Below are 25,236 nucleotides of genomic sequence, written 5' to 3'. Positions count from 1 at the left end.
GGTCCTGTGTAAACGTATGCCCGCGTCGTTTGTGTTGGTTTCTGTGCTTAGGAATTTCAATATAACTTTCAGGATGGTGCACATCAGTTTGAAGTCGAGAGATTCTCGACAACTGAATTACGTTTGTGTGTACCTCTCGTATTTTTCTTACGTGCTTTTCCTTGTTGGTAAAAACATGTTCCTGGCCGCTTACTCGGTCCGCGGTTAATGTATGTATTCCTTCAGTCCCGCCGCTCAGCGGGTTACGCGACAATCCCAGCCTCAGGACCCGGCCGAGCCCGATCCTCCATCACTCGTCGCGGGCAGGGCCGCCAGCTGGGTCACGGGGTTTACGGCGGGGCCTTGTGTACGTGACCGGCACACCTCCAGACCCGAGTCGGCCCCAGACGTCCGCGTCGATCGACGATTTGGGCGGGTCGGCCGGGCTCTGCGCGGCGCCTGCACGGAACACTCGCACGGCTCCGCCGCGGGGCCCGGCGGAAGCTGACGCGCGCTTGGCGGAAGTTCCGCCCCCAGTCCTCTCTAGCCGGCTGCCGTCCGGGCCTACCGCCGATATCGACTGGAGAACGCTGCAGAGTTCCCGGTAAATAATTCCGGAGACTGCGAAAACCGAGCGCTGGGGGTCTGAGGCCTCCAGCGTCCGGACCAGTGACGGGCTGTGCGGGTTCGGACCAGTGACGAGGTGCGCGGGTTCGGACCAGTGACGGGGTGTGCGGGTTCCGACCACAGTGACGGGGTACGGGGTTCGGACCAGTGACGAGGTGCGCGGGTTCGGACCAGTGACGGGGTGGTCGGGCTCGCGATCTGCTAGCTGCACGCGCTGGGCAGACGGCCGCTGTTGCCGGCGCGTACGTGTGTGTGTTATTTTGTTTTGAAACGCTATAAACAGCACGATAGCGTAACAATAAGCAAAATGATCGGCATCTAAGTCACAAGGCTTAATCTATGCACCTCTCCCAAAAGAAGGAATCATACAGAAGTCAGTCGCTGGAAGTGGTGGAACTCACTTGGAGTCAGCGAGCCTCCGCCACAGCGTCGTCTGTTGTTTTGGACGTTGGTCGATGGGGGAGCCGTTTGGCGGCGCTGGACTGCCGGGTTCACCGTCCCGCCTGCGACTTTGACCCCTGAGCGAGTCGGCGGTGCAGGTCCAGCGGCCATCTGGACCGGCACGTGGCGTGCGAGGCGCGGGACGCCACGCCAGTGCACAGACATGAGGCGGGCCAGACATCTCCGGCCGGGTGGACTGACACCTGCAGCGCAAATGCCGTCGATTCACGACTGTTGGCGTTGGCCGACAGCGCGGCGCGCCGCTGAGAAGTGTGGTCTGTTGTTGCCGGACGGAGCCGGCCGTATCGGTCCGGGGCTGAGGCCGTCTCGCAGCCGGGGCCGTCGGGCACCGCGGATGCCCGAGCGACGAGCTCCGGTGCGGTGTCGACCTGTGCTGACCTCAAGATGGCGGGCGGGTCCGGCGACAGGAGGCGCCACCGCATGGAAAGGCTCGGGCTCGGGGGGGGGGGGGGGGGGGGGTCAGACGGTGCGACAGGTTCGCCATAATCACGCCTGTACTCCTGTTCGCCAAGTTGTGCCTTTTCAGGGCTTCGAACTTGAATAACGAGAAGCCGGGAAACTTGCCGGAATTTGGCGCGGGCTGATCAGCGGAGGGTCATCGCAGCGCGATTAACCTGTACCTTGGCCCTCGCGCGTCGGTTCGCTCTCCGTCGTCGCGCGGGGAACCCGGTTGGCCTGAGTGACCCAACTGACCCGGCTGACCCCTGAGCCCGCCGTATCGACCCCGAGGACGGTCGGAGTGCCGTCTCGTGTTGCCGACCGGCGCCCACTTACTGCGGCCGCACCGCTGCTTGAGAGCACTGGCGGGTCGTGTGTCGGCTGGGCTTTAGTGCTGTACCGGGGCCGCCGTGTACAAACGGGTCTTATGGCGGCACGACTTTTGTGCCGCGCCGAGGCTGCCGTGTACGGGCGGGTCGTGTGTCGGCCCTGCTGATGTGCCGCGCCGAGGCTGCCGTGTACAGGCGGGTCGCGTGTTTGCTGGACTGTTGTCCTGCGCCGGCTGGTTGCGTGCCGCGATGGCCGTTGCCGGTGGCGAACAAACACAGGCGATCGACTGTTGTGCCGCGCCGCCGTGCCGAACGCGGCACGCTGAGCCGACGCGGAGTACTAGGAGCCGGGGAGTCCGACTCGCGGCCCCACGCGCAGGCACGTGCGCGCGGGACCGGCGTGACTACATCAGTTTCGAGGCAAACGGGTGGTGAGCTGAGCCATGACTGGAAGCAAACTAGTTATGTGATGCAAAACATTAATGATTATCCGTTGGTCGTAACACGTTTGTATCAACGATTGCAAATGTGACCTTGTGTGACGATATTACGAGAAATAGGAATCGAATCAACATGACATAAATTAACTTGGATCATTCGACAAAGCGGATGCGGTTTTCTGCGGTAATCAAACCATTGTTTTGTCTTCTATGCATTGCAATGAATGCATTCAATTATGTTTTCGACTAATGGCACTATTTTCATTTCACACGAGCATGTTGCAATGCGCTTGTACAGATCCGTCCGCTTTGGTAGTTAAGTTTGGTTTTGTGTAACATCATTAGCCCTCGGCGATATCCACAGGCGCCCTCTCGCGCCCTCGTGGCGAGGTCGCCGGTTTCATCAGCGCTGGTATGGCGCAGCAACCGTCTGCGTGCGTGCGTGAGAATTGGACTCTCGGGCAGCTCGATCGCCGCCCCGCTTCAGATCGCCGGCCGTTCAATTACGGCCCTGCATTGGAGTGTTCCTGGACGGTCGCCGACGCTGGCCGAGCGCGGCGACGAGTGCCTCCCCCAGACCACTCATCTTCCGCGCTGGAGAGCTTACGGGCCTTGTGTGGCTGGAGATGCTTTAGTGGCAGCCCTTCCTCGTACCGCGACTGACAGTGCAGTGTTCAGCCCGCTCCATCGGCCACTGGCGCTGGTTCCGTGGACTTGAGTGCAGTGTTCAGCCCGCTCCATGGGCCACCGGCGCTGGTTCCGTGGACTTAGTGCAGCGTTCAGCCCGCTCCATGGGCCACGGGCGCTGGTTCCGTGGACTTGTACCGTTCCGGCAGCACGGGTAGCCATCGCTGACACGAGCCCACTCAAACGCGTGACTTCGGTGGAGGTGTCTGAAGCCCAGGGTGGCGAGGGCGTGCTGAATCACGACCACGGCCGCCCCGTGCTCTGTGCATGTGACCAATACCGCGCTCCGCTCGATGTCGTACCAGGCTGTCTCGCACGCCAGCGCGTGGACGATCTATAGGTGTTCAAGGCGCCTCTGTGACGAGGTTATGGGGGGGGGGGGAGGGGGTAGACTCAGGGAGAGAACTCAATATTATAACGAATGATTATGATAAATGTGCTGGACTAGGTGAGGGGAGCTCCATTTCCGTCACCGTCTCCGTCCCCGATCCTGACCATACTGCAGGGTTGCTTAGTGGTGGCGATAAATTAAAATACGAACTAAAAGTGGTACTTCGTTTTGTATCAAGGCGTTGAGTTGCGCCCTTCCGATCTGGTGTTTGGGAAGTCAGCTACACTCAGCCGTGACTCGTTCAGGAAGAGAGTGAAATTAATGGAAAGCGTCGGCCCGATGAAAGCCAGGGTTGTAATCATGGAATAATCGCCGCTGACTTACGGAACCCGAGTCGGTCACCATGGCTGCCAGGATCGTCGTCGTTCGTGATTGCAAAGCTAGCTGGGTATGGCGAGGCGTTGCGCAGCGGCACGCCATGTCGGGACAGCCGATTGTGACCCCCGCGGCCTCCGGCGACCCGCCGCTGGCACGCAGTGCCGTCTCCGTCTTCCGGACCGAGATCGGCCAGCGGTCTTCCCACCTCATCACCCGCGGCGACCTGATGTCCCCGACCCTAGCTATCCGGTCGTGACCCACACAACGCCCGCCCCCGTTCAGGTGGGTGTCCGGCTGCGGGACGGCCCCCGCTGGCGTGTCCGACGCTGCCGGTCAAGACGGACCGGAGCGGCGTTAGAGTTGCATAACCCAGGCAAAAACACGGGTCTGACGCCGTGGCGCCTGACCGTTGGCCCGTTCGCAGAGTCGCCCTTCGGCTGGCCGTGTCGGGGGCGGTGCGGGACGGGCGGTGGCACGTCTCCAGAAGACCTTGTCACAACGGCGCGGCACCGGCTGCCTGCGCTTCGGTCGACGGCACCGACTCGCCCTGGCAGACCGCGCTTTTTGTCCGGTACCCCTGTCATGCGCCCGTGCATCGCCGCCGGCTGCAGCCATGTTCCGTGTTGACGCCACTGGTGCCGTGCACGTGCCGTAGCGGACCGGAAAGCGTCGCTGGGGACGCCTTCGCGCCGCGGTGATGTCTGACCGGCGACACCCCTGTCACCGCTACGGGCGGCCGACGTGGCGGCAGGCACGGTCGCTCGCGGAGCTCTGTTTACAGAGCGGTGGGGTGGTGGGCTGTTGCCGGGTCGACCGGCCTGCCGGCTGTGGCTCGCACCCCACCGTTCGGCCGGGGTACGCCCCCCCCCCCCCCAGGCAGCTGACCGTGGCCAGAATAGCGCCGCTCTGTGCCAGGCGGCCGCCCCTGGTCCGTGTTTAGCACGCGGTGGCTGCTTGCTGGAGCGGCTCGGGCGGCGCCTCGCCACAGTTGCTCGCGCGGTGGGTCGGTGCGACGGCGGGCGCCGTTACCCCGTCGGGCGGCCCGGCGCAGAAATAGCCGCGCCGCGCCGACACGCGCCCCGTCAGCGCCTCGCGCGACACTTCCTAGAGCCCGGTCGCCTCGGCGCCGGGGTGTCACGGGCGCGGGCGGCGGCGGCGCCCTGAACGGCGAGCGAGGCCGCCGCGGGCTCGCGGTCGCCGTTCCGGGGTGAAGGTCAAGGTCGCGGCGTCGGCACCGACGTGGTGGCGTGACCGACGCGCGTGCCCTGACCGATGAGGCTGACCGCGAGTGGTCACGGCCGGCGGCCGGCGGCTCGGTTACAGGCGGCGGCCAGCGGAGTCTCGCACGGACGTCGGATTTTTCTTGTTAGGGGAGGGGGACTGACAAAAACGCATTGGCTGGAAGTTCACTGTCTCGCTGAGGGTTCTGGTGAATGCTATTGGTCGGGGCGCTCCTCTGATCAATGTTCATTGGAAGATACTGGTGAGCATGCGAAGAGCAAACCAAGCAATAGGCAAAAGTCTGATAGTGTTGGGTGACGGTGTATTTAGCGGAAGGCTGATGGTAATGCACATGTAGCCCAGTCGCCGGGCAAAGGCCAGATTGGAGGCTGAAGTGGTCAGGACAACCAATCATTTTTTTTAACGTGATTGAGTACGGACGCTTGCACTTGTTGCCTCGAGCCCATAGCACAAACTTATCCTAGTTGATTACCTAAATCCGGGAACAGCAGGAAGTCGGCGCAGCATACGCCCAGCAGATGCGGCTCTCACAGCCCCTGCAGCCGGGCGGGGCCGCTCTCAGGCCGCTCCTCGGTGACGTTGCCACACGTGTGTCCGACATTGGAGTCGATAGTTGAGTGACCCGTGTCGCCAGCCGTGTCTGGTTGCGCGGCGTGACCGAATCGATCGGTCGCTGGTCGGTCAGGCCGTCAGGCAGGCTGTCCGCCCTAGTTAGATGTCCTCCCCGGCTCGCTGTCTGCCCCGGCAGGCTGTCCGCCCTAGCTAGCTGTCTGCCCTGGCAGGCTGCACGAGAGGTTGTCCGCCCCGACAGGCTGTCCACCCTGGCTGACTGTCCGCCCTGGCAGGCAGGCTGTTCGCCCTGACAGGCTGTCCGGTGAGCCGTCGTGGCGGCTCAGCGCGCATGGCGTCTGCGCCGCTGTCGGTGTTGTCTCAGACTGACCTGAGCCTGTCCGATCTGTGGTGTGTGACCTCGGGACGCCCCCAGAGGCGTCGGTGGGAGGGCAAATTTCGTATTAAAGTGCGTACCCTTTAACGCACCACAACAAACGTGATATTCGACTCTGGGGGAAAAGTGGTGGCAGCCCCCCCCCCCCCTCCTCCCCTCAAAGTAATGGCTATGCCTTACTCTGTCGGGGGGTCACCGGCCCGCGGTGTTAACGAGCCAGCGATGAGCGCCGGTCCCGCTGGCTCGTGTCAGCCCGCGGGCATATGGGGAATACCGTATCGTGGCTCCGCGACGTGGTGTGGTCTCCGCTGCCGACCGGCCCCTGGCGTCCCCTGCCGTCCCTGACGCGTCGCCGCGGGCCGGCGCCGCCGGACGCGTGCCGCGGCGGCATTAATGCGGGGCGCTCAGGCCGCCAGCTCCCCGCCGGTGGCCGCCGTCCCCCGTCCCCCGGCCCGGGCCCGGCTCGGGGTCGGTCAGGCCCGCCCCGGTGCAATCAGCGGCCTGGCCCGGCTCAGCGGCGATCAGCTGCTGTTTTTTGTCAGCCGGGCGCGCGCTTCTCATCAGAATGGTATTAGCGGGCAGGTGGGCGGCGACGACGCGACACGACGCGACGCGACGCGACAGGGCCCGCCGCGGCAGTTCGAGCGCGGACCGGCGCTCAGTCTGGCCGGTGTCCGCGGCCGCTAGCCGTCCCGCCCCGTCCCTCCCGCCCCAGGCAGCTCGTCCTAGCGCGGCCCGGCGCGCGGCGGCGGCCGTGTGCGGTGTGCACGTGTCGCGTCTGGTGGTAAGTGCAGTGAGCCGTCGTTTGAACGATGGGCTCGTTTCGATGGAGCGGGCAATTGTCGCGTCGCGTGCTGCGGCATTGGTTGGGCGGTGACCGTTTGCGACCGAACGTTTTTCGGTGGGGGCGGTAGTTACGGACTTGTTTCGCAGGGTCGCAGGCTTTAGTGGCATTTCTAACGGCGCCACGAACTCTGACACTCGCCGGAGCGGGTGGGTGAAAGTTCGTTTTCGCTTGTTGAAACTGCGGTCGACTTTACGGGCTCGCGGCCAAACGGTCCGTCACCCATGCTCTGTCGTGATTGCTATTTACGTTCTTGATTGAGTGCCTGCTCGAAACTTAGAGGCTGTTTGTTGAGTGTACACACAACATGGGCGGGCTGCCGGCTAACATACGATACAGTGAAGCGAGTCGCTCGTGTAAACCAGGGGGCCGTTTTGTGGGCTGCACAATGGAATAACAAACATTTATAACCAAGCTATAACCGGCATTTGCCAGGCGTAGCTCTCGTGTTTGCGATGGGCTGTACCCGCCCGTCAGTGCCGGCATCACACGGTATACTGCCGTACGGTGTGAGCGCCGGTTGGGCAGGAGCCGGGGTCTGACGGAGCAGGGACCCCGGCGGACCGGCACTTGGACGAGAGCGGGCCTCGCGCGGCTCCGGTGGGTCTGACTTGATGCTGGTGTTTGCGTTTAGGCTGCTCGGCCTATCTGATGTAAATATTTTGTGACTGGGTTCCGAAGTCTGCATTGGCAGCATGTATCAACCCGTTCAGATCAGTTTGGTTCAGTCCAGTCCAGTCCAGTCCAGACCAGTTAAGTGCAGTCCAGACCAGACCAGTTAGCCTAGTCTATTCCAGTCATTTTCGGCCCAATCCGGTCTGGCTCAGCTTCCTTCTGTCGTGTCCCGCCCCACCCTGCGTCGTCCTGCCCTGCCCTGCGATGTCCTGTCCTGTCCTGTCCTGTCTTTCCTGTCCTGTCTTGTCCTGTCCTGTCGTATCATGCCCTGCCCTGTCTTGTCCTGTCCTGTCCCGTCTTGTCTTGTCCTGTCCTGTCCCGCCCGGCACTATCCCGTTTCGCAGCGACCGCCGCCATCGACCCGTCCCGCAGTCCGCTGGCCGGACGACGGGCGGGGCGGACCCGCCGGTCGCCGTCCGCTGATTGGTCCCCGGTCACGTGACGGCCGGTGGCCTCCCAGGTGAGCCGAGCCGGCCGGAGGACGGCCGCGCCGAGACGGCACGCGCTCGGACCCGCCCCCCCGTACCCGTCCCCGTCCCCGTCCCGCTAATGATGCGGAAGTCGGGCGTTTTTGCGTTGGCAGTGTTGCAAGGTGCCGTGTCGGGTCCTGGCAGGCCGACCACCTGCCGCTGGCGTTAATGACGTTTTTTTGCGGGGCGCGCGCGGTGACGTCCGATTGAGTTTGAACGGGGGCTTCCGATCGGCGCTGCCGTCAGCGCCGGGCCGTTTTTCGGCCTGGCCGCGGAAGCCTTGGCTGCGGCCGGCGCCGGGCGATCAGGACGGCGGGCGTGTTCGCTGTTTGCTCGCGGTCTGTGCCAGGGTTTGTTCAGGCGCGAGGCCCCACAGACTGGCGTGGATGGTGAGATCGGCGATGGGCTGGTCTGGAAAGTTTAATGCAGCAGGATTTGGGCGGAGGTGCGGGTTAGTCGTGGCCTGGGTCCAGCGGCCAGTTTCATAAGGCGAAATTACAATCTACGGCGTTTTCATTTGAGAGGCATGTACTTGGGCCAAAACCAGATCATGGAGCCATGGAGATGAACCAGATCCTACTTCGCGGATCCTTGCGTTTCAGTTTTGATCAATAACCTTAGAATTGTCATCATGATCAAACTGAACCATTTGGCCCACATGATTCCACGGGGCTATCTAAGACGGCGTAATTTTCAGTTTAGCTTTATTAAGCTCACCACCGAGCCGGCTTGGGCTTAGCTTTAGGCTTTTCGAAGAGCTAGAGCTGATGCGTCAGTGTGTAGCCGTATGCTTGTGCCGCACAAGACGGGTGTGGCGTGTCTCGGGCCTCTCCACACCAAGGCAATAACACTCAAATAGCTTCACCCAGCGAAAGCGCACGTCCACCGGCCCCCCGGCATCGCCTGCCGGCCGCGGCCGACGGCCCGTTCCTCCTCTCCTCGCATTCCGTGCGCCCGTCTGTGACGAGGTCAGGTCAATCGGCCGGCGCGGGCCCGGGCGCCGGCGCCATCGACCGTCGCGTCGGCGGCGGCGGCCGTCCGTCGGCGGCGGCGGCGGCTGTTGCCGGCGGCGGCCGCTCAACAGGCGACCGCCGGCCGGTCCTGCCCGGGGCGCCCGACCGCTGACGGCGCGCGTGGCCGACGGTGCCCCGACGGCGCGCGTCGAACTGTCAGAGCAACCATGTGGCTTGCGTCAAGCCTTTAGGTCGGTGATTATTGCACACGCTCGGAGGCTCCGTGTAAAATTTCAGGATTATGGCGGAACTATAAATGGCTCCGAGCATGGCTCCAAGCATGACATGGTTGTGTCGGATACAGCTCGGCACGCTGTGGAGCTGCAGCCGTTTTGCACACGCGATTTAGGAGGTGGGGGTGCGGCCACACCAGCCCTCGCCAGCGTTCGCCTCCTGTGCCGGTGGTCGCACAGCTACCAGCCCGCACCCTCAGGCGGCGCTCGGCCGCGCTCACCCCTGGGCGCCTCTGCGGCGCCTCCCTAGCCGGCCGCCGCTGCCGGACCGGCGAGCCGCGACCGGTGCGGCGAGGTCGCCGGCCGGGCCAGGCGGCTGATCGCTGGCGCCGCCGCCGACGGCCGCCGTCGGCATCGACGGTGTGCTGCTGTCCCGGCCGGCGGCGCGTCGTTAGCGTCCCAACGCGAGGGCAGCGGCTGCGGGCGCGCGCTCGCGCTCGTTTGTCTTAGTGAGGAGATGAGGGGCGGCGCTCCTGTGCTAGAAAGGATTTGCTCCGGACGAGGACGCACTTACCGCAAGTGGCTGGGTCAGGCTGCCAATACATTATTTCGCGCCGCGAATGGCGCCAGCTGAGTCAGCATTGTAATTGTTAGTTACCCAAATGGGCGCTTATGCACGTACGTCAAGTGAAACGAGTCTGACTCTTTCGATGCGTTCGATTGGTTTCGAACCACAGCCCTCTGACACCCCTATGAAAAGGAAAGAGACTTCTATGCTTATCAGTTCTTTGTGCGTAAAAATCGACATTTTGGGGTATGCAATTTGGATTTGGGGCGAACCGAACGACGGGCCCTGGTAGCTCGGGCCCGCCCTCAGTACTGCGGTGTCCCCGCAGCCTCCGGGAGAGTTAGTCGCCGGCGGCAGCCTGGTGTCGGCGTGCTCCTCACTCGGGCCGGCGTGCCGTGCTCGCCTCGCTCTGCGGGCGGAGGCGGCGCGCCGTGCCGTGACCCGCCAGACGGCCCCCCGGGGGCCCGCCGCCGCCGGCCACGCCCTGCACAAATGGCGCCGCCTGCGTGACCCAGTGCGGTGGCTCTGCCGGCCCGCCCCACCACGTCACGGCCGCTCGCCACGGCCGACGGACGGCGGCGGCCGGCGGTGGCGGAGACGCACTCGGCGCACACGCGATGAGGTGGCGACAGGCAGGGTGTGGCTGCGTTTTCAGTTTTCATCAGGAACGTCAGAATCACCATCATGATCAAACTGAACCATTTGGCCCACATCATTCTACGGTGCTGTCCAAGATGGCGTAATTTTCAGTTTTGCTTTATTAAGGTCACCACTGAGTCTGCTTAGGCTTAGCTTTAGGCTCTTCGAAGAGCTAGAGCTGGTGTTCCATTGTGTAGCCTTACGCCGGCGCTTCGCAGGGCGGGATTGATGTTCTGTCACCGAGGTGACGGAACGTGTGGGGTTGGAGCAGCGCATCACAGAGCAGTCTGCACTCTGCCTCAGCCTGAACGAGCGCATCATAGCGCATCATCGTCATGTTGGATATCACGCGTCAGTATTATACTACGCGCTGCCAGCCGGTATTGCTCGGCTGACACAGCATCGTTTCATTTGCGCGGTGGGAGCGCACCTGTCTGAGCGTTAATGCTATTAGTAGCCGGTAAACGGATGTCTGTGTATTACATGTTTTTTGCCGTTTTTTCCCCAGCATGTTTCTTATCTCCTGTTGTTTTGGCACGGGGCTGTAAAAGACACGCACCATTCCGGAGGGCCTTATGCACGTAATGCACGCATACGTACATACAGTACTTCTTAGTATCTACGACAGCGTCTTTGCCGCAGCGGAAAACCGTGCACTCAACTTTCCGTTTGACATAGAGCGCGGTCCCCGCGTGGTCTCTCGACATCTCGCACGGCGGCTCATGTTCCACGCAGGCCGCGTGGAACGTGGAACATGGAACGTGGAACGTACTGTCTCCGCCCGCGAGGCAGGGCGCTGCGGAAGCTCTGGGCCGCCGCCCCAGGGCCGGCCGGTCGGGCGTCAGGCCGGGTCGTGCGGCGACGGCCGGCGTCGGACGGGACCGCCAGGCCGTCCCCACGCTGGGTCCTGTGGCGTCCAGCCGGAGCAGGACGGCGCTGGGCGGGCCCTCAGGCGGAGAGGTCCGCTGACTGCGGTGACGCCGCGTGGAGGATGCGACCGCAGGCTTGTTGGGACGCTGATGGCTTATGCGTATGCTGGAGGGGTACCGATGGTGTAGTGGTTATCGCGTCTGCGTTAACCATGCGCGTCTGGGAAACCACAGGTACGGGATTCCATTCCCCGCGGTGCCCACCCTTCTTGCCCGGGCGAGAGGACGCGGGGCTATATAGCCTCAGCAGCTGAGTGCAACGTAAAGCTCCAATGGCGACGATGACGACCTTGCATGCCGGATTGCTTCGCCCTTAGACATCTTGGAATCTTTCGTCTGTTGGGGCTTCATATTTGTTGGGTTTTCTAGCCATGTGCGGACACGTTCATTTCCTGGCTCGCTTGCGTTTTTGCAAGGCGGTGGATGCGTGGCTAGTTTGGATACGAGCTCATATTTTGGTTTGGTTCGATATTGTTTTACACTTTTTCTGTTCGGCTTTTGTGGCTGCCGAACATTTCCGTCTGATGTTCAATGGCCCATGTGGTCTAATTTTTAAGTTAAGTTTGAAACGTGCAGATTGTTCGCGATCGTCTCAATATTCCGGTGTATTTTAGCCACACCCCCATTGTGCCCCGCGGGTCATCTGTCCATGGCGGTGTCAGTTTTGTGGTGGCGTCAGCAGCAGCGCCAACTATCGGCCCGTGCTGCTGGTAACCGCCTGATGACACGCTCTTTTGGCGTTAGCAGAGGCTATTTTTGAGGATGAACCTCTTAAGCGGTTCGATTCCAAACCGTTGTGGGTTTGCCCGTTTGTCGTCTGGCCCGCGGTGGAGGGAAGGACGGTGTCCTTTTGTACCCCACGTTTGTCTCTAGTGCACCAGACTATAGCCTTGGGCAGGTGGTGGTTGGTTGCTCTTACTAGACGTGTGCCCCAAAAAGGTCCCACGATCCCATTAACATGCAGCCGTATGAGATTTTGGATCCGCCCTTTGGATCCAGACACATGCCCGGCTCTGACCACCATGTCTGGCAGCCTCCCGACGCCGTTCGCGGTCGAAACGTTCTCAATAACGGCGAGCGGGCAGCCTGTGGCGACGGCTGGCACCAGGAGATGTGGAATCCGACAGGACAGATCGGTGGGGCGAGATAAGAAACATTGGAAAGGATAGCCAAAGAGACGCGGAAATAGAAGAAACGAAAAATCATCAGATGCGGAATAGAAAGGCTGAGAGAACATAAAACTGAAAGTATGATATGCGGAACAGGTAGCCTGAGAGAGATCGCTGAGCCGAATTCCGGGAGGTGGACGCGGACTATTGTAATATAACCGTTGCAATGATAAAGCGTTAGCATTTCGTGAGTGTCCCTCCCCCCCCCCCCTCCATTCCAAGCGCGTCACCACACGGTGCAATCTGCGGCGTCACCAGCCGCCGGCTGCTCCAGCGACGCGTCGTGGCCACACGCCGGCGGTGGCTGCGGCGGCCGGGAGGTGCATCTCCGGGGTGACGCCGTACGCCGCTGGCGCCGGCCGCCGGCCGCCGGCCGACCCGACCGTCCCCGCTGCCAACTGGAGCAGCCGCGCCGGCCGGTGCCACCCCGCCGTGGGTTGCCTCGGCGCGCTCGTGCCTGCTCCCCGCGCCGGCGACACGCGGCGGTCACGCGCCGGGTCATGTAGCGTCGCGCGGACCCGCGCGCCACGGGCCGCGGCCGGAGTTGCGCCGGTGAGATCTGCGGTGGGGGAGCGCCGCGGGCTCCTGCCCGATGTTAGGCTTCCTTGCATTGGCGTGGGGACCGACGATCGCGGCCCGCTGCTAACTTATGCATGGGCCCGGCTATCGGCGGCAGTATCGGAGTGTGGCCCCTTCCAGCGCTATTACCCGGCCCTCGGCCGCGTCCCTGCCCATGCATGGGGCTGGAAGGATTAGGCGGTATGCGGTGCTGTGGTGCTGCCACCCGGCCGTTGACTATGCTGCAGCGCTTCTGCGCGACTTGGCGCCGTGGTGGAGAGCTGGGAGCTAGTCTTGCGCCATGGCTGAGAGCTGAGAGCTACTCACTCCGTGCCTGAGAGCTGTGAGCTAGTCTCACGCCGTGGCTGAGAGCTGTGAGCTAGTTTTACTCCGTGGCTGAGAGCTGGGAGCTAGTTTGACGCCATGTCTGACAGCTGAGAGCTAGTCTCACGCCATGGCTGAGAGTTAAGAGCCTAACTGTATGCCGTGCCATGCCTGAGAGCTCTGAGTTAGTCTCACGCCATGTGTGGACCCCGCGAACTAGTGATGCTGCTGGATACTGCTTGCTGCATCCGGGCCATGCGGTCCTATCCCCCCGGACGTCTGGGGCGCTACAAGCCCGGCGTCGCACCGGGACGCCGTGCCCTAGTCCCACGTCACCCCGAGGCGCCGTGTCCTAGTCCCACGTCACCCCGTCACCCCGAGGCGCCGTGTCCCGCTCCCGCGTCACCCCCGGTGTGCCCTGTTCCCACCCCACGTCCGGGCCCTGGTCCTTGGGCACATCCGGGTACTGGGGCCGGTCGCACGCTATGCCGGTAACGCTTTGACCCGGCGCCGGCGGCGGCCGGCCGTGCCGTCAGAGCCGATCGATGGCGTTAGCGGGAGACCCCCCCCCCCCCCCCTTCCCTCGCCCTCCATCTGAGGCCGACTGGCCGGGCCGCATCTTGTCTGCGGATCACACCCGGACTGTCCGCCTGTCCGGCCGTCCCGGACTTCGGACGGCGCCGGCCGCCATTCGCTCTGCCATCTCGACCGCCATTTGGGCCTCCGCTCCGACCGAGGTTGGTGCTCTCATTGGGGACGTCGGCTGAGTCCAGTTTGAGTGGTTCGCGGATCGCCGTCAGGCCGCTCGCTCGGGCGTCGAGACGGCCGCGCCGACGGCGGCTCTGGCGCGACGCCGTCCGCCGCCGGCGCTCCTCGGAGATCACGGTCTCCGCTGGCCGGAGACGGCGGCACGGGCCTGGGTAGGGCCGAGGGAGAAGCCTGGATCCAGGTGCAAGGTCCGCGAGGCAGGCACGGCAAGCCGCGCGGTTGTGACCGCTGGTGTCGCTTCGCTCTTCTCACGGTGAGCTCCACTGGTGGGCTGCGTTCTGACGCTGGGACCGACCTTCGAACCTGAAGCTGACTGCAAGCGCGTGTCAGCCGCGTTGCCGGCTCCGCTCTGACGCGCGGCGGCTCCCGGCCGGCCGCCGCCCTCCCACGGGCCGCCGCTGGGAGACCGGCCGGGCGGCGGGCCTGGAGGAGTCGGCCTCTGTTGCGCGGCGCGGTGTTTGGCCCCGGGCGCAGGCGGCCGGGCGGCGGGCCTGGAGCAGTCGGCCTCTGTTGCGCGGCGCGGTGTTTGGCCCGGGCGCAGGCGGCCGGTCAGGGTCGATCGATCGGCGGCGGTAGCGGCGGCGCCCGTCCTGCCGGGCCTGCTGCTCCGAATCTCGGCCCCAGAACAGGCCGTCTGGCGTCAAACCACTAGCAGGTTTTTGTGTCTGTCTGGGGGTGGGTGATGGGGGCCGGGGGTGGCTGCGCCGTGTCAGATTGGCTCACGCCCTGTCATAAGGCATCCTCGCCTCCCCTCCCCCCCTTCGTAGCGCGTCCCGCTTTACCGTGGTTGTGGTGGCAACCCGGCGACCGGTAACTGTCACTGTCGCTGAATGACCAGCGCTCTGTTGACCGGCGCTCCGGCTGGCCTACGCTTTGTCAAGTCTGCCGCGGCTCTGGCCTCCTCTGCGCCCAATGCGCCGCCTGGCTGGTCACGGCCCCAGCTGCTGCCGGGGACGGACGAGCGAGCTGCGGCGTTCGGACACTAACTCTGCTGATCTTTGACTGGTGGGATGGGCGGTGCGGTGCCGTGTGCTGCCCCGGGGTAGCCGACCGGCCTGGATCGGTGCGCTAATGCGATAAGGCTCCAAGCAAACTCAGTCCCACAGGGCTTGGCTTGAGCGTGTTTCCATCTCGAGCAAGCTTCAGCCGAAGTTGAGCTGGGTATAATCAGCGTATGTTGAATAATTTAACATGCACGAACATTTCGAGACGCTTTGGAGTCTAAGTAGTGTTGTGGCAACAAACTGCGTTGTTTTATGTTTTAATAGTAATAATTATAACGCTGAGATTGTTCAGTGCCCGTGCGATATAAGGCATGGTAATCGTGAAAAGGAATTAAGATGACCTTACAATAATTGTATGCGTGATATTGGTATGCGTCGTCTTTTATATGCTAACTTTTCGCTTCTTTGAAGAAGGTTCGTGACCAAAAACTCATTACAAATGCATCGCACTGTACCAATATCTCGTGTCTTATTATTATAAGGTCATCTCATTTCCCTTTGATGCTTTTAATTGCGTTGTAATCGGCAGCACATGTGATACAGCGCTGCAGGAAAGGAGTTGCCTTTCAGCTTCTCTCCACCCTTTGAAGGTGACCCGGCTAGCTGGGAGGCCCCAAAGTTTACCAGTTAGCGAGACTTACAGTGCTGACAGTTGTGAGGAGGATGCTAAAGACCGTCGGGAGAGAGACGCTCGGATATGCCCAAAGGAAAGAATGGCAGCGAGGAGCGCTGAACCAGCTCAAGTTTTGGCGTTGCCGTATTTGAGCGGTGATTGACACATCCGAGGTGCCGTTGGAATTTGATGGGCTGGTACTACATCTGGGTTTAGGTGTTTCTTCGAGATGCACCAAGTGAGGATCGGAAAAAGAAGACGTCGTGGTGAACTCCAAAAGCAGTACGGCTTGCTTCATTTTTTTACGCTTCATCGCTGTCGTGCATTTCATGCCGACGTACTTTCAGCGGTCGAATTTTATGATTTTAAACCATTATGAAATGGTTTCTCTTGTTTGCAACATGCAGCGCAGAAGATTCTGTCCCGCGACGGACGCACCTTACCACCTAACAATCACCCTCGCTGCAGACTGGAAACTGAAAGCGAAAGCATATAGTAACAAGCGTCCGGGTGGTATGCATTTCACTATCGTCTGCGTGTCGCCGAATTCGGGCCCGTTCACAGCGAGACAAAGCCGCCGTAGCGTCTGCAGCACCGCTGCGAACTTTCTCCGCGCGTCCGGTGCGGAAGTGGGCGTCGCCGCGGCGCGAGGAGCCCCTCGGACACTCCACTCGCACTCATTCATCGACGCCATCCCCCGAAAGTGAAACGTTGCCGGACAAAGGTGCCGGCGTCCGACGGCGATCTTGCGGGGCAGTCCGCCGTTTCGCGTCGGCTATACAATCTCCGACGCGAGCCGCGTGTCAGGCAGTGTCTCTCGGGGAGGTGCTGCTGGCTGGTGTGCTCTTCCGGGCAGTTCGGAGCCTCACGGAAACGGAGCCGCCGTCGCAGCCGCGCCTCGGTCTCATCTGACCGGGTCTTGACGCTGAGATCGTGACGCCAGACGCGATGTTGGTCGTCGTGTTGCTGTGCGCGGCGCTGGCGCAGCCCTCGCTGGCTAAGACCGGCTGGCCGTCCGGGCCCGCAGGCTCCAACGTGACCCTGGCCAGGTCGGAGCGCGACCTCAGCTGGCTGACCTCCTGGTTGCCGTGGTCGCGGCGGGGCGCGGCGCAGCAGACGAGCACCGCTGAGCCCGACCGCACGGGCGGGCGCAACGGCAAGTTTCTCAACATCTTCACCATCGTGCGCTTCGCCAACGAGGAGTGCCGCGGCTCCAACGGCCTGAACGGCACGTGCGTGTCGCCGGCCGAGTGCCGCCAGCGCGGCGGTCAGGACTCTGGCACCTGCGCCGGCAGCTACGGCGTCTGCTGCACCATGACGGGCGGCTGCGGCAACTTCACGCGCTACAACAACTCGTACTTCGAGAGCCAGAGCAGCGGCGCGTCGCCCAACTGCCAGTACACGGTGTACCGCGACCCTGGGGCGCCCATCTGCCAGCTGCGCCTCGACTTCGAGACGTTCAAGCTGGCGCAGCCGGACTCGGTGACGGGCCAGTGCACCACGGACGCCTTCTCCGTGTCGGGCAACGTCAACGCCGTGCCGGTCATCTGCGGCGAGAACGCCGGCCAGCACATGTACATCGACGTTGATCCGAACTCGGACCGCACCGTGCTGCAGATCTCGACCTCGCAGAGCGCGCAGGGCACGGCCGTCACGCGCAACTGGAAGATTCGCGTGCAGCAGATCGAGTGCAACAGCACGACGCGCGCGCCGTCCGCCTGCCTGCAGTACTTCACGGGCGTCACCGGCACGCTCAAGTCGTTCAATTTCGACGGCTCGGAGACGGGGCCGCACCTGGCCTCGCAGAACTACGCCGTCTGCATCCGCGACGAGGCCCTGTACTGCAGCATCGAGTACGCCGCCTCGACCGTCACCAACGCCTTCCGGCTGGACCAGGCGACGACGTCGCAGAAGGGCTCGCAGTGCACCTTCGACTTCCTCACCATCGACGGCATCTCGCAGGATGGCCTGCTGCAGTCGTCCGGCCAGCAGACCGGCACCCAGAACCAGGCGTTCGACCGCCACTGCGGCGGCGTGTGGGCCGGCACCAACTCGGCGCAGGCCTCCGCGCCCACGCCCGCCATCACCTACATGAAGCCGTACATCGTGCGCGTCCGCTTCGACAACACCGAGTCGACCGGCGAGTCGGACAACCGCGGCTTCTCGCTCAACTTCATCCAGAAGCCGTGCAGCGTGCTCGGCCGGAGGTAGACGGCACGTAAGGAGCCGCTGGGGAAGGAGTGCGTGTCGGAGGAGGCACGCGGCATGACTTGGAGAAGAACACTAGACGGTTTGAAGAAGATGTTCGTGGCGGACCACGGCCGGGGCGCGGCTGCGCAGCACATTACCCTCAGCTGCCGGGTCAGGTCATGTCCCAGCGCGGGAGGTGCGGCGAACGTCGGTCTGCTGAGGGTGTTTGTCATCTTTTGCCGCCACTCGGCCGTGGATCGGCGGCGTCGCTTCGCTGCAGCGCCGCGCCCTCTTGACATGTAGGTTAGAACCCGTGTTGTGGCATATTCAAACTACGCCGTCTAAGAGTAAATTTATTTAAATGATATTTATAGTCTTCCAACAGTGTAGTTATACAGATTCAGAATTTTGATAGATAAGCAGCAGTGATAAACTAATACCGTCAAGTTAATTGTTTTTTCAAGGATCGCGAGGCGACCACGCACCCGATGTGCCCCTGACCTCAAATGACATCGAAGGCAACTGTGTAAAGACGCGGCGTGGACCAGGACAACTGTCTGAATGGCGCCGTGGAAACTATTTGTCCGTATTGAGAAAGGCTTAAGTGACAAACTTTTGGCGGCTATAGATACTGTGAAACGAAAATAGATCTAACTGAATAGGTCATTGCATACCGCGGCATGGAGGACGGGAATTTATCTTGTTTGTGGTAACAGATAAATGGTTCAAAACAATGTTTTATTTGTATATGCACATTCATATCATTTCTGTGTCTGCCTTTTTGTGTGTTGATACATTGGCGGTCCTTATTTTATACTGCGCAGCGTGATGTTTATAAGTCGTCCATTTAGAGTATGGAGATTCAGGCTGGCTTGTTCATCATTTGGGTGTCTGGGTGCGTGGGTTGTGTTTCAGAAGTGTATTCAATGCGCGCTGTAAATGCAACTTGACATGACTGCATCCATAAACTGTTGCCGGGATCGAACAAGCAGTTGTACGTCATTGGTGTCGTACATTAATATATGGAAACAATAATCGCGACGTTACTTTACAGAGCTGATTTGCTCTGAGTCGCATCCAAAGCACGCAAACGCACAGTGTTAAAAGAGCACATTTCACTTTTTTCATTTCTGTCAAGTCACCGCATCCTGGCCCGATACCCGGCAGCTGGCCGGATGAGGAGCTGACGCCGACACGCCCTCGGTGCCGATGCAGAGTTAATGGACGTCCTCACCCTCTGAAATTGCGCGGGAAGGCACGTTCGAGGGCATTGAGAGCCGCTTCAGCGCGCGCCGAGCGCCGCTGAGGGCCCGCCGGCCGGCCGCTGCGCCGGTGGCGGCTGAAAACGACGGCGCCCGGCAATAGGGATGACGGCAGCTGCTTTTGCGTATTAAATGGGAATTCCTGAAATGCGTCGGAGAAAAAAATGTGTTGGGAAGAAGTGCCCTGGTAAACAACCGAAGGCGCGAAGGGCTTTACGACTTTCGGCCGAAGGGGTTGGCGTCTATGTAAAGAACCAAAACGAATATACGATTTTGTTTTGTTTTTTAACACTGATTTATTTATCTAACAGCAGTTGGAACGCGATCGTACAATTGTATTTGTTGGCATGGTCTCCTGCCATTTGTATCGAACGCCACCAGGGCATGGCATTTAATTCACCGGACTTCGTTTCGGCTTGTCAAACCCGCCCGTCACTGTTGATTTAGTGGCTGGTCATTTGACCGCAATGGCTGGAGTCGCGGAGTGATTCCGGGCCCCTCAGCTAGTCAGAGTAGTTCATGTCGTGTGGCTGGTGTAAAACATTCTGACAGTGTATCTTGCGTTGTCCTGCGTCTCACAAATAAACAGCTGATGGTGATTGATAAGAAAACATGTCAGCTAGCACAGTGATGATCCTCTTACCTCCGAATAACTAAGCCATGCCATCCCTTGTATGAGTGCGCTGCCCTTGTCACACGTATTCTCAGGGGATGCGAATGATGCGCTGTATTTGGGGCTTATGCTCGCACCCACAGGCGACCGTAGCGGGGGTCCGTGCCTGAGCCTCGCATGTTGGATGCGTGGTGCTGACATGGTTCATCGCTAGCTTTCGATGCTCGACATGCTACCCAGCTGATATCTATATTGCCGCACTGGCGAGGTCTTTTGTACAGCAAGACGCCCTCTGTGGAAACCCCGCGTCATACTGCCGTGTCTCTCAGGCACTCGCTGTTTATTTTCGCACTCGTTTTCCTGCAAATTTCGCTGCACTGCATTATCTCACGAATCAGATCGCGGTGCACGCCTGAGGACGTGCGGCAGCCCGCTAGGCGCTCCCTGCCCCCGCGCGCCGCCACGGCCGGACCACGACGCCGGTCCGAGTGTCCGGTTTGGCCCGAGCCGTTCTCGGTCCGTGCCAAAGCGGCCGCTGCTTGTTAGCCGCTTGTTAGCGAAATGCCGGGAGGATTGAAACCGGGCGCGGCCTCCGGCGATCACTCGAGAAGGGTTTGTGGTGCCGTCTTGCTGTGCGCGGGCAAAGGACTGCCAGACGGCTTGAGATACGTCCGAAAGTCCTGCCAGCGCTATGATGACCTGACCTCGCCGTGATGGATGATGTTTTGTGTGCGGTCTACAGTCGTTGCGGCGTGCGAGTTTCGGTTGAGAAACTGGCCCCCGGGGAAATCTACGGTCCTTGTTGCCAGGCAGTGGAAGGCTATCGAATGGCGCAGTTGTCATGGCTTCAGACTGCGGTCGGACTTCTGCGCTACGGATTCGTGCAGACGCTGCAATAGTCAATAACCTTGACCCTGAGGTTGGATACGGCCGTGACCGTCGATCTGCACCTGCCTCTTAATGGAAATGCAGCGACCGCTGGCTTCGTCGCTATTGGAGCGTTCGCTCAGTGTCTTTGAACATCTCTGCCTCACTGCCGGCGCCATCATGATCCTGCCTGACCCTGACCTGGCGGCAGAGGCCACTCCGCCGACCCTCGTTGACCCGGGCCGACCCGTGGCCTTGACCGGCGCCGGCGGGCGCGTGTAACCGATACACAGTCAGCTGGCGGCCGGGCGCGCTATTTTTACCGCGGCGGGCAACGTGGCCGGGCCCGATCGGCGGCGGCGGCGGCGCGCCGGCGCCAGTGACACGGCCGGGCCCCGGCCGCCGCGCGCGCGCGAACCGAGAGCGCCGGCCTACCGCGTGCAGCTGGCCGCCACGGCGCCCCAGTGTCAATAAATACGGTGTGCGGCAGGTCTGCGGAACAGGTGAGCCGCTGTTCACGAGGAGCGGGCGGGCACGTTCGGTGGGGTGATGACGCCGCCGCCAGGACTGCGGTGCCGCTTCCCCTCCCCCTCCCCCTCTCGTCCCGGCCCGGCGGCGGCGAGCCGCGATCGAAGCGGTCCAGCCGGCGGCCGACGAACGCCGGTCGCCCCGCCCCCTCCGCGGCACCCGGCTCCCCTCCTACCGTCTGTGGGGACGGCGGATTAGGGTCACCAGACGTGGTTGTGCTTCCCAGTGCCACAGATTCTCCCCGCGGAGCCGGAGCAGGGGTATTGGCATTCTGCCGTCGCTTTCTGATTGTTCTCCTGCTAGTGGGTCGTCTGCGCGCGGGTGGTGCGCCTATTCATGCCGTGTCTAGGTGCTCCGTTGTCTTCAGAGACTGAGTCGCGCCGGACGGCGACCGACCGCGCCGCTGGCGTCGGGCCAGACATCATGGGGTTGTGCCGCGGCGCCTGGTGTTCTGGTCATTGCGCCGCCCGGCCGCAGAGGCGCTGCCAGTCGCCGGTGCCGGGAGGTGATCGCGCCCAGATTCCAGCCGCCGGCCCTCCCCGTAGGAAGGGGGAGGGGGAGGGGCGTCCGGCTGCGGCGGACGGCGGGACGCGACCGACGCCCGGTCCCGGCGCCGGTGCCGGTGCGTCGCGTGCCTTCCGGCGGTGTGTCTGGTCGGCCGTGACGAGCCTGCATGCTCCCGAGCATCGTGGACGTCTGTTGTGAGGCGCCCCCCCCCCCCCCCCCCGCTCTTTTCCATGTGACTAACGGCGCGTCCAAGGAAGGCCCAGGCGGCGACTCAGTCGGCTTGCGCCGGCGACGCGCGTGGACGCGTGTGGGCGTGCGACCCGGACCGGCACCAGCCCAGCAACTTCCGCTGCTGCTGCTTCTCCCTCTGCCGGTCTCGTCTCCCCGCAGCGGGCGCGCTGCCGTCAGTCGAGGTGCCTTCTTCCAGCCAAAGGACGGGGCCGCCTGTGGGTGTCGCGCTTTTCGCCCTGTCGGTAAACAGAGAACACGGAAGGCGGAACGGCCAGCGCGATGCGGAGGCGGCGGCCGGCGGCCGGCGGCGCGGCCTGTGATCGACGCCGTGTTAGTATTGGCTGCTGGCGGCTGGCTACCGTCGCCCCTGGACTCACCTCCCCCCTCCCTCCCTCCTGGGTCACTGGGGTTACCGAGGACCGATTCGGGTCACGTCCGGCGAGGGCTGGGCTGTGGGCAAAGCGGAGCCGTCGGTCTTCTGAGGCCGCTCGAGCCGGGATGAAATGGCAGACGGGTATGCTAATGAGGTGGTACGTTGGAGCTGCCAGCTTCCCGAAGACGGACGCCGGCGGCGAGGCTTCAAGATTGTGGCCGTGCCAGCGATGCCGGCGAGTTGTCTGGGACAGTTGCGAGTGGGCATTTCCTTGCGCGGTTCATTTCCCACGCAGTGATCCTTGAAGTCCACAGGGGCTACATTTTGACCCCCACCTGCTCCATGCGCAAACCAAAGACACGAAAATCATTTTCGTTGTCGCGCCCCTAACAACTTTGTTTGCCTGGTGCCGATGGCAGGCACGTGCATGAGCTGGTGCCGGCGTTCCCGGAGCTATCGTGCATGCCAGGGTCATTTCCCATTATCTTGTTGTGGCGAGGATCGGGCGGGCGTGGTGGGCCCTTCTGCCCGGCTGATTCCCACACTGCGTGGCACCGCTCTGGCCGGCGCTCCCCGCCGGCGGAGCCGTGCGAGGCCGACGGCGGTGGCCGGCCCGGACCACTCGCCGGAGGCAGACAGCGGCCCGTCGTCGGGCGGGGCAGGGGGCACCTGCTGGGCGCAGGGGCGCCGCCGCTGCGTGGGGTGCGCTGCCAACGGCGGCCGCCCGCCTTGGGCGGCGTGCTGCGAACACGCGCTGTGACCCGGCAGGCAGCTGCAGACGGGGGCCGAGGGAGCTGAGAGCCTGTTGTTTGGGGCTGGACATATGGATGGAAAGGTGTGTGGGAGCGGCACGCGGCGTGGTGGTGCCAAGGACGCGATGGGAGCTGGCGGCGTGAAGTTCTCGTTGATGTTGGATGCGCCCGACTTCAGTTACTTTTCCTAAAAAAAAATCGGTGAGATAGGTTTTGGACTTTGTCGAAAATTTCCTTTTTATCCGATATAGTGTTCTTCATTGTACTCAGCTCCATAGTGTCTATCCACTGCCGCATTTATGTTGCCCTTTTAAAACGCGTGGAGCGGAACACAAGTCATGTAATTGCCTGACCGCACAGCCGCAGCGTCCAAAAGCGAAGGCCCAAGGAGATCGATCTCTGTTACGACATTGCTGTCACGGTGAGAACGGCCGGCGTCTGGTGTCCTCCGCCGTGCCGTGCCGTGCCGTGCTGACCTCGCCTCTGACCTGGAAGAGACGAGTCGTGCCGTGCCGTGCCGTGCCGTGCCGTGCCGTGCCGTGCCGTGCTGACCTCGCCTCTGACCTGTTGCAGGGACGAGTCGACCGAGTCTAGCCGCTCGGACGACCATGCGTCCGGCTCATTCGCGGACGACAACAACAACTTCACCAAGAACATAACGATGACGTCCGAGGACCTGCTACAACCCGGCCACGTGGTCAAAGAGCGCTGGAAAGTGGTCAGTGACGGTTCCTGCGTGGCCCGCCCAAGTCTGCCTCCTGTCATTGTGGGGGTCCTCTTCAGTCGGACGGTCGCTGGCCACCCGGCCGTGCCGTGATCGTTTGTTGCAGGCCACCCGGCCGTGCCGTGATCGTTTGTCGCAGGCCACCCGGCCGTGCCGTGCATGGGTCGGGGATCGTCGCGATCGTCTGTCGCAGGGCACCGGGCCGTGCCGTGCGTGGGTTGGGGATCGTCGCGACCGTCTGTCACAGGCCAACCGGCCGTGCCGCGCATAGATCGGGGATCGTCGCGATCGTTTGTCGCAGGCCACCCGGCCGTGCCGTGATCGTCTGTCGCAGGGCACCGGGCCGTGCCGTGCATGGGTTGGGGATCGTCGCGATCGTTTGCCGCAGGCCACCCGGCCGTGCCGTGCATAGGTCGGGGATCGTCGCGATCGTTTGTCGCAGGCCACCCGGCCGTGCCGTGATCGTCTGTCACAGGGCACCCGGCCGTGCCATACATGGGTTGGGGATCGTCGCGATCGTTTGCCGCAGGCCACCCGGCCTTGCCGTGCATGGGTCGGGAGCTCTCAGTGCGTTTCCCGTGCACACAGTTTGTGCCCGACTTGAACCTGAGCTTGAAGTGCGCCCTGTTGTCAGCCGAGCCAGCGTCGCAGTGCTGACGCGGTTATGTATTGCTGGTGGGGTGATGCTGTTCCGCACGGTGTGGTCTGCAGCAGATTAGCCGACGTGTCAAGCCGTGGATGGCGCGCGGATGCCCACCCGTGTGCTGCGTGACGCTGCCAGTGTGTTCTTCGTAAATGCATGATTAAATTGAAGCGCAACAACGCACATGCCGGTGATGCAATTGGCATGTGGCAATGCTTGGCACCCGATGATCATTCTTTTAGAGCGATCTTGCTGCGAATGATCGCCCGTCGGTGCTCTGCGCATTGGAGAAGGGTTTGTTATCGCTGCGCTAAGACACTGCCCACCGGACCTGCGGCATCCTGGGCGGGTCCTCATCTCCCCCCCCCCCCCCCCCCGCCACCTGTCGGCACCGGCATACCGCATGCCCGCGTCTCCCGACCCTCCAACAGGGCCACACCTCGGCTCCGCGTCTCCCGACCCTCCAACAGGGCCACACCTCGGCTCCGCGCCTCCCGACCTTCCAGCTGGGTCGCACCTTGGCTCCGCGTCTCCCGGCCTTTCAACAGGGCCACACCTCGGCTCCACGTCTCCCGGCCTTTCAACAGGGCCGCACCCGGGCCGGCCGAGGCCTGAGCACCGTGCTGCGACGGTGCTGGTGGTGCTGGTGCCTGCGGTGACGGGTGGCTGGTGCTGGGCCGGACGAGTGGTGCTGGTGCCCGGCTGTCGCTCCCGCACTAATCCGGCGCATGTTGGCAGGTCAAGAAGATCGGTGGCGGTGGCTTTGGCGAGATTTACGAGGGCCTCGATCTGGTCACCAAAGAGCATGTAGCGCTAAAGTTAGAGTCGGCCAAGCAGCCGAAACAGGTGCTCAAAATGGAGGTTGCCGTGCTGAAAAAGCTGCAAGGTGAGTGTTGACGCGCCAGAACCGGGTCAGCGCGCGCCGACATACACGGCGACC

The 25,236-nt window shown here is 62.4% G+C and overlaps 2 protein-coding genes across 2 annotated transcripts in view; both read left to right on the top strand.

The window, feature by feature from the left end:
• LOC119100747 (uncharacterized) overlaps nt 1-25,236 on the top strand; it is a 66,600-nt gene that overhangs the window by 8,794 nt on the left and 32,570 nt on the right. Inside the window, exons 2-3 of the mRNA XM_037223861.1 lie at nt 23,503-23,647; nt 25,035-25,182. Coding sequence (XP_037079756.1) covers nt 23,503-23,647; nt 25,035-25,182 — 293 coding nt within the window. The remainder of the gene's footprint in view (nt 1-23,502; nt 23,648-25,034; nt 25,183-25,236) is intronic.
• On the top strand, nt 14,724-18,832 carry LOC119105590 (uncharacterized). The gene has a single exon (XM_037229054.1). It carries the CDS (start codon nt 16,555-16,557, stop codon nt 17,815-17,817), a length of 1,263 nt encoding a protein of 420 aa, XP_037084949.1. The 5' UTR covers nt 14,724-16,554; the 3' UTR covers nt 17,818-18,832.

This window comes from Pollicipes pollicipes, unplaced genomic scaffold, assembly GCF_011947565.3.
Source record: "Pollicipes pollicipes isolate AB1234 unplaced genomic scaffold, Ppol_2.1 Scaffold_2555;HRSCAF=2994_pilon_pilon_pilon, whole genome shotgun sequence".
Classification (NCBI taxonomy): Eukaryota; Metazoa; Arthropoda; class Thecostraca; order Pollicipedomorpha; family Pollicipedidae; genus Pollicipes; species Pollicipes pollicipes.
This window is presented reverse-complemented; position numbering and strand designations above follow the sequence as displayed.

Coding starts and splice junctions, on each gene's coding strand:
- LOC119105590 (XM_037229054.1), top strand. CDS start 16,555: ATGTTGGTCGTCGTGTTGCTGTGCGCGGCGCTGGCGCAGCCCTCGCTG.